The sequence below is a fragment of the Martes martes genome (genome assembly GCF_963455335.1).
Source record: "Martes martes genome assembly, chromosome: 14".
In the NCBI taxonomy this organism is placed as follows: Eukaryota; Metazoa; Chordata; class Mammalia; order Carnivora; family Mustelidae; genus Martes; species Martes martes.
In genome coordinates, this window is record NC_137902.1 from 89,763,475 (window position 1) to 89,777,650 (window position 14,176).

The window sequence follows — 14,176 nt, forward strand, 5'->3', positions numbered from 1 at the left end:
ACGGAATTTCCTGCCCTGCCACACATGGCTCATTCTTGACCGGGCACTCACTTGGTTGCTGTGACTCTTTGGCCATTCCCATAGTTCTCATATGTTATTTTAGTCAGTCTCCAGTTGTGTATTTGGTGTTTCTGTGGAGGGAACAGGCCTGGAGTTTTTTTATGTGTCTTCTTGCTGACATCACTTTCCTGAATTTTTAAGTAAGTTTTTAAAATATCCAGTCTATTTCAAAATGTGCTGGTATGTACATGTTTGTGTTCCGTTATTTTCATCTGCCAGTTTCCATATTTTTAATATAAAAACATAGTGTTAGTGGGTTCCAGTCACTGGTGGAAGAAGAGGTCTTTACCCTGCCAGCCTGATATGTGTGATGCCTAAGAGGACCTTTAAACTGCACAGGGATATGGTCACTTTTACAGAGACCGAGTGACCGCCATATAAGTGGAGAGGCTCCTTGTTGTACACAGATCTGCTTCCTGCACTGAGGGCTGGTATCCGTCTCTCCAGATGCTGCTGGAAACACCAGGTGTCTGGATGCTCACAGCATGAAAGGGCACTGACAAGGCTCCTGGGTACCAGGGACCGTCCCACTGGTGCTCAGGCCGTGACAGTTACTGTAATAACCCACTGGCGACCCAAGCAGTCTTCCCTCCTCAGAGGAGGTTTGTGGGCAGCGTGTGACACTGACGGAGAGCTGGAGCCCCAGCTGGGACCAGCACTCAGACAGGCTCCTCACCTGTCCCTGTCAACCTACGGTCACATCCTGTGTGCCTCTGTCGCTGGCTCTGCAAAGCCCCTTCGCCCTTCCCTCCTCCAGCCCATTTTCAGGCACCCGCACTTCCCATTTCCTATCAGATGTTTCCTGAGGGTCAGCTGGATGTGACCGTCACCGGGGGGGGGGGGGGAAGCAGTGCCATCTTGGGGACTCACTAAATGACCACTTCTGTGGGGCACATCCTCACAGCCCAGGGACCCTAACAAGTGCAGCAGGGAGGCCACTGGCAAAGAGATGAAAGGTCTGTAGGCCCCCTCTCAGGGCCCTCTCCAGGGCACCCTCTCCAGAGGAAGGAGGGACAGCCCCCCCCCCGACCTCAGATTGGGGAGGGTCGAGGACCGTGGATCCACGTGAGTCTCTCAGGGTGCCGGATCTCCCCCCAGGGATCCCTGGGGGAGCTGTATCCACACGAGGAGATGAGGACCCTGCTCCTGGTGGCTCCCACCCATGCCCAGCTAGTCACTGGAACTCTGCCTGATGCTGACTTCATGGCTGGTGGTTGGAAAAGAGGGAAACCCGACAACAACGAAAGCCAGGCTGGGCACCAGGAGACAAACCACCTTGCAACCTTACAAGAACTGGTCTCACTCCGTTTGACTCAGTCCTGATCACTAATTAGCTTCGTTTCAGATAGTCTGTAAAGATAGATTCCCAGCCCACGTTCCCAGCAGCCCCACTCCCCTCCACAACTCCGGGCACTGTGGGGTCATCCCACTGAAGCACATGTGGGTCTGTGCCCTGAAGCCTTGCCTGGGGACCATGGTCGCCCTTCCTGGCTTGGACACTCAGGGTCCCTCACAGTGCAGGTCCTGACCCGTCTTGCAGGCTCATCCCCTGGCCAGCCCGTGTCCTAAACGTCCTCCCGTGTCCCGGGGGCAGCCTGACAGCCCCCCACAGCCTCCTTCCAGCTCGGCGTCTTCCCTGCAGGTGTGCCCTGCCCCAGTTGTCCCTGCTCTGGTGGCCTCCGTCTAAACTCTGTGCCATGAAAACCCAGCATCCACCTCTTCCTCCTCCAGGAAGCACTCCCTGACTTCTGACCAACGCACCTGCTGCCTTTCCCCACGGACCCTGGGCTCTGGGGTTCCCGATCTGGTGGTGCTGGTTCCCACCCACAGCCCCAGCCTGGGCAGCCCTGAGAGCCCGCTCCAGCCCCTTGCACTCAGTGTCCAGTGTGTTTCCTCACCCGTCAGTCATTGGAATCTTGTAAGGAAGTATTCACTGCATTTCCAGGTGAAAGCAGCTGTCATCTCATAGAAAATAACCTTTTTAAATGATTCCCTGTGTATAGAGCATATTGTAGTTCTATCACTGGTGGTTGGGCAGGGCTGATGTAAAGGATTTTACAGGATTCCTGGTGTCCAGTCAACAGAGAGATGACGGAAGGCAAGGACAGTTATGACAGCTTCAGCACAATAATTTTGAATTCACAAAACCCATTCATTGTAAGACTGAAAAGTCGTGTGTGACATAAGCCTATTGCATAAGCACATTGTTCTGGGTCCCCTGCCCTTAGATCCTCTCCGCACGGGTTAGCCTTTTAGCTGCATTCAGGACTTCTGAATTGCTCATGCTACAATATCCCATAGCTTTATGGTTTATCTCATTTAGTAAAATGATGCTTAAAAATCACACTTGAATAAATACTGAGCAAAGGTCAAACTAACTCTTTTCTTAATCATAAAAAGATAATATCAGGGACTCTGTCCTTTTTGTAAGGCATTCCAAAATTATGTAAGTTAAATTACGTTTACTTTGCACACACTGTCTTTTTAAAATCAGTCGTAGATGGTAAGTGATCTGAGGGACTGGCCCGCTCAGACGGAGCTATGCAGCTCCGTCTATGTGCTAGATGTCCTGACATCTTCTGATTCATGTTTTAAGAAGTTTTTTAGTGTTTTAAGAGACTGTGGCAGAAGTAGGACTTCTGTCTCAATCATTTGTCATGCAAGGTCCTCCTTCTAGTGTATTTTACATAATTGGAATTGACTAGTCATAAGCCATGGCTGTGGTCATGAGAACAGGGTCAGTCATGAGCAGGGAAGCAAGGATTTGGGGCGGGGAGGAACTGAGCTGTTGTGATCCACTGTGCAGGAAATGGGCTCTCTGAGTTCATCAGGCATCTAGGATGTAGGGCACCTTCTAGAAGTCTGGCTTAATGAATCACTTAGCTTTCCCAGACCACATGTATTTGCAATGAAGATTCTGTTTTCTGCCAATACCATTGTGTTGTGAGTGGGGGAGGTCTGTCCCCCTTGTGGGGTCGTTAAGGAACATTCCAGCGTGGTTGTGGAAGTCACGTGCAGGAAAGCTAAGAAATGACCGGGCTTGTTACGATCACAGGTGCTAGGGCGGGAGGCACAACGGGCACTCCTTGCTGGTGGCCGCACGGCAGGTGGGCCCAGGAGGTAACCGTATCCAGCAGGTGCAGACCTGAGCCACTGAGAACCCCTGGGCAGCTCCCTGTATTTCAGGTTGGGGTGGCCACAAAGCCTTGCGGGGATTTCACTGGTATGTTTGGAGTCCCTGGGTCACAGACAGGGGAGGGCGAGATGGGGACCTTGTGACAGGAGCCTGCCTGACCACCCTGGTGGGCCCGGGAGGGGGCTCACGGCCTCTGCCTGGTGATGTTGAGTCATCAGGGAGAGAGGAAGTGCTAACAATTTACGATCCAGTCTTCACCCTTTCTTCTCATTTTCAACCTTATTTTCCTTCTCAGGTAAGAGAACCAAGACTCTGGTACTGCCCGGGACAGGCCCAAAATATATAAACAGTCTTTCATCACCTGAAACTGACAGAGAGGAAGCATTTCTGTTCATTAATGGTGACGTGGAACTGAGATTTGTGTGTTCTGCTGAGGCTCAGGGGTCCGTGGCGTCCGCTGGGCCCTGGACCCTCCCTGGCCACCTTTCAGACTCCTCGGTGCATCTGTTACAGTCTAAAAGAAAAGGACACTGAGCCTTTTTTTTTTTTTTTTTTGTTCCTTCTTTTACTTCTTCTTCCTACCTGGCCTGGTTCCACAAATCATCAGCCATGGGACTCGTGTGCTTTCCTCTCAGTCTACAAATCACAAGCACCCCTTCCCTCCTCCATGGCGGGGGCTAGCCAGGGCATCACTGTCCCCTCAATTTGGCATGGAAAGAGTGGAAGTCCATGAAGAGTCAAAGATGTAGGCACAGACGCTGCAGGATAGTCAAACTCTGCATTAGAGCTACTTAACAGATGTTTTCTTCCCTGGTCCGCCACTGCCTCACTAAGACTACATGTATGTCACATGTGGGCAGAAGGCTCTTATAACCCTCGTTTGCAACAGCCACCATTGCGTCCTGGGAGTGGGTGGCCGGGAGCTGAGGTGGGGTGCTGCCCGGTGAGGGGGCAGGGAGCCCAGGGGAAGCAGTGCTAAGCGTTCTCACTGCCCTTGATCTCCCCTTTTACTATCCTGGGCCATGGTAGGACTCTGTGGGCAGATCATGTGGTTTATTTACTGAGTAACTTATTTAATAAACCCAGGTGGGGCTTGAACTCAAGACCCTGAGATCAAGAGTTGCACACTCCTCTGCCTGAGCTGGCCAGGCACTTGGCAGTTAGCCTCTTGAAAGATATGGGAAGCCACAGAGAAGGTTTCAGAAGTATTTTTTTAGTTGCCCAGTGGTATTCAGTCTCCCTCAGAAGTTATTTAAAAATGGGGAGTTTTTGTTCAAGACGTCTAATGCTGGTATGAATTCCCCCCCCCCCAATTTATTGTGCTGCAGTTGACGTGTGACATCTCCCTGGGTACTCACGGGGTCTTCCCTCCATGTGCACGTTCCCTGGGGTCTCTGTGCATCCAGATTTCCTCTTGTAATGACCCAGGCTCGTTGGATCAGGACTCACTCTAATGGCCTCATTTTACCTTGATCACCTCTTTATAGACCCTGTCTCCAAACAATCACATTTGGAAGTATGGGGGGTTCAGGCTTCCACATATGAATTAGGGGTGGGGGACACAATTCAGTCCATCACAGTAAGTTAGATGGGTTCCCTATTTTAAAAATTTTTTAAAAATTTATTTATTTGACAGACAGAGATCACAAGTAGGCAGAGAGGCAGGCAGAAAGAGAGGAGGAAGCAGACTCCCTGGGGAGCAGAGAACCCGACATGGGGCTCGATCCCTGGACCCTGGGATCATGACCTGAGCCAAAGGCAGAGGCTTTAACCCACTGAGCCACCCAGGTGCCCCAGGTTCCCTACTTTATAAAGTATTTTAATGTTGAATTAAATACATATGGTATCTCTTCAAGTCACTGGTACTTCTCAATGAGAAATCTTCTAAATTTTATACAAATAACCCATTTGATATATCATTATTTTGAACATATGCAGGAGGCTAAGAGGATCGTGCTATTCTGCCAATAATCTGAGTTGTTAAAGAATGCCCCCAAACTGTGCCTGGAGTCAAGTTTATATTTAAGTCAAGTTATATATTTAATTCTTTTCATTCAGTTAACTTACTTAATTCCTTCAAGTTGCCGATAGGAGAGGCACACTATTAAACACTCATTTGAGGCATTTCTTATAACACTAACAATACCTCCTTTTGTTCTTTGGTGTCACTCTTCAAATACTGAAGGCTAATTCAGTTTCCAGAAAATACGCTTGTGCCACGTATCAAACCACACACCTTTTTTGCGATGTTCTGGTATTGTTTTCAGTAACCATACATTGCTTTTAAAGTATGAATTTTTGCTACTGGAAATGTTTTTTTCTGGCTTTTTCTCTACTTTCAACCTCTTTGCCAACACCAGTGGGACTTCCAGATAGCTTATAAAATGTATTTCTCCTGATCACATAAGAAGTTAGGGACGGGAGGAGCGTTGAGAAACCCTACTGGTTTTTCTGCAGAGTCAGAAACATGTCTTGTCTAGTCTGTTGGGTTCGTATTTCAAGCAGAAGGTAAAACTAAACAGTAAAGGCCTATAACTTCTCAATGTGCTTTAAAAATACTTCATTTCAATAATATTTTGGTAATGTTTACATTATCCTTTTATACAGCTGAGTTTACAAAAGCACATTAATGAAGAGTAGCATTCGGGACCGTGTTTCCGGCACCTGCTTTGGCCCTGGGACGTGGATGAGCCCAGGGCCAGGCGCTATGGGTTTCTGGGAGGTGTAGCTGTGCTCAGCCATGGGGCAGGTTCACTCTCCAGGTAGGGAAAGGTGCTGGGACCCAGAGACGTGGTCCTCTTTTTTTGCTTAGTCACTGGTTTGACTGTGTGACTTGATTCCACGGAGCCCATGAAAGAAATCAGGAAATGCTTACTAAGTGCACATTTTTTCTGACACACTGAGATTGTCACATCAGAAGATGCTCATCGGGCACCTGTCTGGTTGTTTTAAGTGAGAAGGGAGATTATTCGTTCACTTTCTAGGACACTGTTGAAGTCAACTCATCCGCATGAGTTAAACTCTAGCGCTCACCTCGCATGAAGCGCCTGCCTGACTTACATATAAGGGGTCAGGCCCTCCCTCCGGGTCATACTTCTGACATCCCAGTCTGGCTCACTCAGTAAAATGACAGGAGGAGGATTTCCTTGAGTTATCTATGTGTAAATGTTGCGTACTTTCTAGTTCACTCAAATATTAAAAATAATTCATAACAAGATCACTTACTTTAAAGCAACTGAGTACAACTTTGACATGGTCTAACTACAGGAAATAATTTTAGTACGTCCCTTCATGGTCCGTGAGCCTCTGGAAATAATGGGGACAAAATATTATTTTTAACAGCAACAGTAATTATTATTATTCCCCCATTGCTCATGAAGAAACTGAGATGTGGGGAGATTTAAGCATCTTGTCCAAGACCATCATGGCCCTGTAATTAAAATGGCCGGATTTAGAGCTTGGGGATTCTTGCACACTCTCTTGATCCCAGCAACATCCTTCCTCCCAGCTCAGAGCTCTTAAAATAAAATGAACAGCGGTGAGTGAATAATGAAGCTCGGATTTCCTAGGGGCCTGCAGTAGAGGCTTAATATTTATTTATTTTTTAAATCACCAAGACCTGTTTCTATAGGCAACACTGCTTATTTTGAAAGAAGGCATTGGTATAAAGGCCGACCTTAGGACACAGATATTTCAAACCTGAAATGAAAAATACATAATAGGCATCTTGAGGTCATTTGTTGACTCCAATGAGGAATTGTGATGACTCAGTTTACACCCGGGACCATGGCTCCGAGGGAGTCTCCCAATGATTCCTTCTCCAGATTTAGAGTCGACTAACGTGACTGCTAACTAAATCAGTGCAGAGTTGGCAGCTTTTCAGAGATGTCACCGATTCCTAAAACAAATTATCTCCGAAACATATTTCTAGCACGTGAGCAGAGCCCGAGCCATGGACTCGGGTTACCTTCAACCTAACTAATGTGGAAACAGAAGACTTCATCAGACATCGTCTGCTCCTAATAGTGGACAAAGGATTCAATGTGATGCCTTTAAAGTGACCGGATATTGAGTCCGCGTCAGATGAAGTGTCCCTGGTGATCAGTCATGGGGAGAGTCTCGTCGGTGTGTTTTTTTTCTTTCTTTTTTTTTTTTTTAATAGAATGTGTTACAGGTTCTGTGACTTGTTTATATTTACAGAAGAATTTTTGTTGTTGTTGTTAGGTTTTATTTACTTATTTGACAAACAGAGATCATAAGTAGGCAGAGAGGCAGGCAGAGAGAGAGGAAGAGAAGCAGGCTCCCTGCTGAGCAGAGAGCCTGATGCAGGGCTCGATCCCAGGACCCCAGGATCATGATCTGAGCCGAAGGCAGAGGCTTTAACCCACTGAGCCACCCAGGTGCCCCGTCGTCGGTGTGTTTCTTAATGCTAGCGAGCCAAGAGGGATGCCAGAAAGACAGACCCATGGAACTCCTCCCACTAACTCATCAAAATTGTAAGAGAGGTTTTCTTGTTTTTACTTTACACACAAAAATGCTGGCTTCCCCGAGGTCAGTGCTATCACGAGAGATGGGGAAGATGGGGTTTTCATCTTCCCACTTACTAGAACACAGAGTGGGCCTTTGTTCCTGCAAGTTTGTGTGACCTGTTCACCCAGATCTGTTCTGGAAAACCAAAGCAAAAATACATACGGCAAAGAACAGATCACACCACCTCTTAAGAGATAAACACTAGCTTCACCAAAATATATGGGATCATTTCAGTAATGAGCCCTGAAAGTGAGAGTAACATGCTAGTAGGGATCCGTCTTGTGCCAAAGTCATTTCATTTAACTTCTGTATCTTTAAAGAAACGCATGACTGATTTCTACCCAAAGGGACTGGTGATAGTTCTTTGCAAGACAAAAATAATGTGATTCCTTAAAATTAGAATGAATTAACATGGTCACACAGCTGTGCACACATACATACATACGTTCCAATATCTGAATGTAATTAAAATCGTGTGTGACAAATGCTTCATATACAGATTCTCAGAAGTTTTAAAGAGCGCCTTCTGAATCTCCTCTTTTCTTAAACTATTAAGACATTATTGCCACTTGAAATATTCCTTAAATAGTATTTTGTCTAAATTCCATTAAAACAGCGCTAGAATTTCCTTTTGCTATATGGCATTGCCATCACACAGTCTGAATGAAGGTGTCCAGAATTTACCTTCCATGGACAAAGTGCTTCAGAAGGAAGTGATGATATCCAAGGAAAATAAAACAATTTGTTCAAATACCTTTCCTAGTTTTTGTCAGTTACCCTCAGATAAACATGGACTTCAGTTCTGAGGTTGAATTGTAATCTTGGCATCACAGTAAATGTGGGAGCCGATGGTGATCTGCACATCTTGGGTCTTGAACCTGAGACAGAGTGTAAGGAATGGGATGCAGAGTTGGACAGATGAACAGCCTCTGCCAGATGTGCCCGCCATAACCAAAATGGCAGCCAAGGCCATGGCCACAGTGGCTGGTACTTGTGGACCACCTACCTCCAGGGAGGTGTGGGAACATGATTGTCAGGTATTATCTCATGTAATAGCTCCTCAACCTTCAGAGTTTGCTGGGCCAAGCTGGTTTTGTGAATGAAGGCAGTGGGTCTGGGAGCCTGTAATGACAGCCAAGAGCATGTTCTGGACAGTGGTGGTGTTGGTACAAAGCAGCTCCTGCCCACGCCAGCCTGCACTTCCTGCAGGAAGCTGGGGGCAGGGAGGGCACATTCCTGACTTCCCATTCAGAGCACAGAGTCAATGGAGAGGGTTTGCCTGCTCTTGGTGTAACGGTTGCCAACCCTTGAAGAACAGGGGACATTGGACAAAGATGGCGCTTCCAGGGAGCAAGAGAGAGAGGCCAGAGGGCTTCCCAGATGATGTTTCGTTCACTAGCCAAGAGAAAGTGTTATAGGGTCTGAGACTGGCCCTGATACCACATTTGAGTTTTCTGTATTCTTGGTTCCGTCTGTTCCTACCTGCTTGTCATGGCTTACAAGCCCGAGTAGTGATTGGGCTTAGTTTGGTTGGGTTTGGATGTTAAGAGAGGTCTAGGGTTTCACAAAGCAAAATGACAAGATGGGCATTCTTTTTGGCCCAACTATGAGCTTTGCTCCCGTGTGGCGTGAGTATGTCTGACCCTTTTAACTGTGGTGGGAGGTGGAGTGTGTCCTTCTGATGCAAGGGAGCATAAGAAAGGGTCAAGTCTTCTGATTCCTCATTTTATTACTATTATATGAAGGAGTATTACGAGAACGTCTTTGGCTCTCTGGATGATAAAACTTGGAGAGATCAAAGAATGTAGAACCTGAACTTTTGACAGGGGGTTCCAAAGAACTGAGCATTGAGGTAGATTTACCAGTTGACATAGGTTTTTAGAAGAGAGGCACCATACCTGGGGCTCTGTTTGTTTTCAGAGCGTAGACCAGTAAGGTCCTTGGATGGGGCAGCATTTTTCGCTAACATGCTGTGTTACGATTGGAAAACCTTAGGCTGCTATGGCTTTGCTGTTGCATAGGTCCCCTGGGAAAACTGATGGACAGTCTGAGGAAGGGTCGATGGAATCAGTTTTAAAAGGGGGTGTACAGTGTCAGGGGCAGACACCGAAATGCCCAGAGCAGGAAGAGCCTGTCGAAATCCTGGTGTGAAGGAGGCTAGTGGAGGTTCTGGGGCCCAGGTAGCAGGACAGAGGAGCCCAGCATCTCAGGGGACTTCGCAGGCGCAAATTGTCAACACGAGAGCTGTGGTCCTGTGACTCACACACCAGCTTCTGGAAGATCGCTGTTCAGGAGTTAATGCTAAGGTAGGCAGGACCGTAGGGGTGAGGGGAGCGGATTCGCCGACAGGGGTAACTAAGTCCATGTCATCGGAAGCCCGTCCACCTTTTTCTTCCTGGACGCAAGTATGGAGCACTTCAGGAGCGTTCAAGAGAGGGTGCGGGTCAGGGCAGAGAGGCTGCGTGGGGACGCACTTCCTGGTGTTGGAGTGTGTGCTCAGTTCTCCGATTCTTCTCGCATGTATGTGTTACCTTTGAAAAACTGAGCAAATCGTTAGTAACATCTAAAATAGATTAAAACATTAGTGATATAGCTGTCTAAAATAGATTAAATCATTAGTGATATGATCGATGTGTGTATATGTGAGCATCACCCTTTTTTGGGTTTCCCCATATGCTGATCTGCATATGAAATCAACGCGGTGAGAAACGAGTCACTCATCCCCTGTAACAACGTCCACTATGCTCACACTGGCCCCTTCTAGCCTGAGGCCAGGTGTCTGTGTCTGGGCAAGGGCACCCCTCTGTCTTGTGGGTCTCCCCAGTGCTCCGGAAATGCGGCTAACTTGGGGGCAAGCTGATTGCACACTAAGAACACTGCGACTGAAATCCAAAGCCCAGAATCTAGTCTTGGCCATGCCGGGTAGCCGCTGTCCTACCGCCACAGACTCTTTCTACTTCCTTGGACTTCCGTTTTGCCTTTATAACTGAAGGGTTTGGAACTAGAAGCCTGTGTAGGTCCCTCCCAGCGCTCAGACCCCAGAGTCGAGGGTTCTCCCTGCGCGGATGGCCAGTTAACATCGTGCTCGATTGCCTTGGATGTGGGGCTGCAGGAGAGCATCTTCGCTCCTTAGGGATGAGGGAAACGCTTTAGGGGAAGAGCAAGCCTTCAAGGGTGGCCGGTTTACAGCCAGCTTAATGGTGCCGCTGAAACGTAAATCACCCTGCAAATAAGGAAAGCTTAGAACAATGGTGACTAATCCAGGCCCTGAGGAAATGTGGTCACATCCCTCTTAAACATTAGCAGACTTTCTATAAAGCAGGCAGGCTTTTACCTAAGAACAGAGTGAAGCTTCTGCCCCTAACCCGCAGGAGAAGAGCCGGGAGCTCCGAGTCCTGCAGATACACTGATCCTTTCTCCGTTCTCTCCCAGGGTTTTCCAGGCAACACGAACGCGGACAGCGTGGTGCAGCACCGACTGCAGCCTCCCCTCGAAGCCAGGTTCCTGCGCTTCCTCCCCTTAGCCTGGAGCCCCAAGGGCAGGATCGGGATGAGGATAGAAGTGTACGGATGCGCGTACCGTAAGTGCTGTTTACCCCTCTCCCCGCCCCAAAATCAGTGACAGAGGGACAGGCTCTCATGGCCAGGTGGAAAACCGAGCTTGACTTGTTTCTAACTTTTTAGGCATCTCTGTGTGTTTTTGTGGAAAGCCTGGATACTGAGGTCTTTAGTTACTTTAGTTGAACATAGAGATGGGCCCGAACTGAGCCTCAGAATCCGAGATTCCCAGGAGAGAGCAGAGTACCTGTTTTAGAGTGGGTGCGTCATGCAAACAACGAGGTCCAAGTCAACCACAGCAATTCACTGTGATGGATGGTGCCGTTCTTGGGCACTGAGGTGACCCTGGTGTGGGGATGCAGGGGACAGCAGGTGATCTTGTTTTCCCCATAATCCAAAATGACTCTGGGCTTCTCCCATATTCACTGCTCGAATCCCCACTTTCCTCGATGTGAACCCTGGTTTGAACATCATTTATGTGTTGTGTCTTCCCTCCTTTCCCCACTGATGAGCAGAGGGACAAAAGTCACAGCCAATGTGAGTGTGAACACAAGCAGAAACGCATTCAGTGACATCTGTGGGTAAATTGACTCTACCATTGCCATTTTGATGATTTGGAATATACAGGAATTTTTTAAACGAGTACAAAAAGAAAAAATATTAAAGAAAAATTTCTAGAAAACTGGAGAATAACTCAAAGAGTATGTTGGCTGGGAACATCGTGGGAGGTTGGGTTTTTGGTCACGCTTCATTTCATACCTGATCAGGGCATTAGCTTTGCAGAAAAGTGTCAGTGAGATCTGTCACAGGCAGAATATTTAATATGTCAGACACTACCTAGCAGACATTTTCTCATTCAACAATCACACCGGCCAGACGGATCTGGTATGGCCTCGAGGGAGAAGAACTTGACCATGGAGACACGGAGATGTTTGCGAGAGCTATTCCATACTGGACCTAGGATTTAAAAACTGTCTTCCCCCCAAATTTGGTTCTCATAACTATTATATTATGCAGGGTTTCGTTTCTTTGTTCCCTCACATGGCATGTCAGAATTTATCGGACAGTTGCTATTTGCAAAGAACTGTGTTAGGGACTGGATGTAGGGGGCCCTTCTAAAATGATTGGTTTTCTTCGTCAGGATTTTATGAGAAGTCATAAAATTATACAAAACAAATGTGAAATATTGGAACACGGTCCTGGGGCCTAGGGAGGAGGGTGGTTAGTCAGTTTTCTGAGTGAAGGGCTTGCGGGGTGAGCTGGGGTAGGGAGGGCTTCTGGAGGGAGGAAGGCAGGAGCACACAGTGGCTGTGGGACTCTGGGCTTCTCTGGTCTCGGGGCCCGGGAGGGTGTGGGCGCTGTGGGGCACAGGGAGCCACTGCAAAACAAGGATACCATTGCCCGTTTGCTGGTCCCACAGGCAGGGAGACTTTCTGGAGGTGGTGCTCACCATCCCAGAAGTGACCCCATCCTAGATTCAAGCGTCCCCTTCGGCCTCAGCTCCACCATCTTCCTGAGCTCAGAGGGGCTCCACTTTCCAAACACTGTCTCTGTGTCGGCCTTTCCACGCAACATTCACTGGAGACGGTTTCGCGATGCTGTCCGCCCTTCCCCCCCTTTCCACAGGCCATCGCCTTCCCTCCTTTTGTGTCTGAGATCCGTGAACGTGCTCACTGCTGCAAGCGGCTGGGACACCCGATACTCCGTTTTCTCTTTGATCCCATAAAATCCGCTTCTCCTTCCTCCCTTTACTCTGGAAACGGCTTCGGGTTTACTGACTTCAAAGCAGAACAGGGTCTTTGATGGTGATTTGCCGTTAGCCGGATGTTCTTCGTGAGGTGGTACCACCTCCTTGGGGGGAGAGGTCAGTCCCAGGGAGATCAAAGCTGCAGGCCTGGTCCCGGGAAGGACCTGCGTGCACCCTAAAGTCAGCAAACATGAGCTGTGCACCACGGGGGGCTTCTAGCCTAAAACTGGACCGATAACAGTCACAGTGACTCGCAAAACTACGCGGAGTCTGTGGCTTACTAGTGGAGCTTCTGTCTTGTCTTCATTCTTACTATTAATGAGAGCAGTTGTTCAAGCATAGAGCTTTGCACTTTTGTTTTTGACAGTAATTGTATATGTTATGATTTATAACCCAAAGTGCTAATTACTGCCCCCCCCCATTTCTACTTTCACTGCTCTGTTGATATTGAGAAAATGTCCAGATTGCTTATCTTGGCATATAATGTCTCTTAGATGCAACTTGTCTCTTTGGTTTCACTTCTTTAAACTCCAATTACAATGATATTTGCTGTTCCTATAAACACCAGGCATTCTTCATGGCTTCCTGGGGTGGCACACACAGGTTCTCTACCTGGAAATCCCTCCCTTCCCCCAACTCCTAGAGTGTATGTGGAGTGTGTGTGAGGTCTTCTTAGAGTCCCATGCCCACCAGCAGCCCCGCGGAAGGAGGGTGTCCAGGGCCATATTCCCCACAGACTTGTTCTAGGCTTTGTATCCCACTCTAAAAAGGTTTCCGTTCAGGTGTCCTCTGCTTTCTTAAATTTTCAGTAACATTTACACACTCTGATCAGTTTCACGTTGACATCCTTGACGTAGGTCTCTGTAAGCCACAGACACCGACACTGGCCCCGGGTCCTCCTTCATTTCTTTCTCGACTGTTATTCTTCCCTGGGGCGTCTTCTGCTCCTTCTTTTCCACTTTGGCTCCTGTGTTCATGGTCTGTGTCTTCTCGAGCATTCCCTTGAGCTTGCAGTAGTCCCATCCTGTGGTGGTGTAATGTCGTCTTGTGTTCATTAGCGTGTTGTTTGTCTGAATAAGGGAAGAGAGAGAAGGAGGGGAGGACAGAAGGGGAGAAGAGGGAGGGAAGGAGTGCATGAGTCGTTGG

The 14,176-nt window shown here is 48.0% G+C and overlaps 1 protein-coding gene across 1 annotated transcript in view; it reads left to right on the forward strand.

Moving 5' to 3' along the window:
• The window catches only part of LOC308355342 (contactin-associated protein-like 3), a gene marked incomplete at its 3' end in the record, with an annotated part of 127,040 nt that overhangs the window by 17,935 nt on the left and 94,929 nt on the right, over positions 1–14,176 (forward strand). Inside the window, exon 2 of the mRNA XM_080823518.1 lies at positions 11,159–11,306. Within this exon, the coding sequence (XP_080679644.1) occupies positions 11,159–11,306 (148 nt within the window). The remainder of the gene's footprint in view (positions 1–11,158; positions 11,307–14,176) is intronic.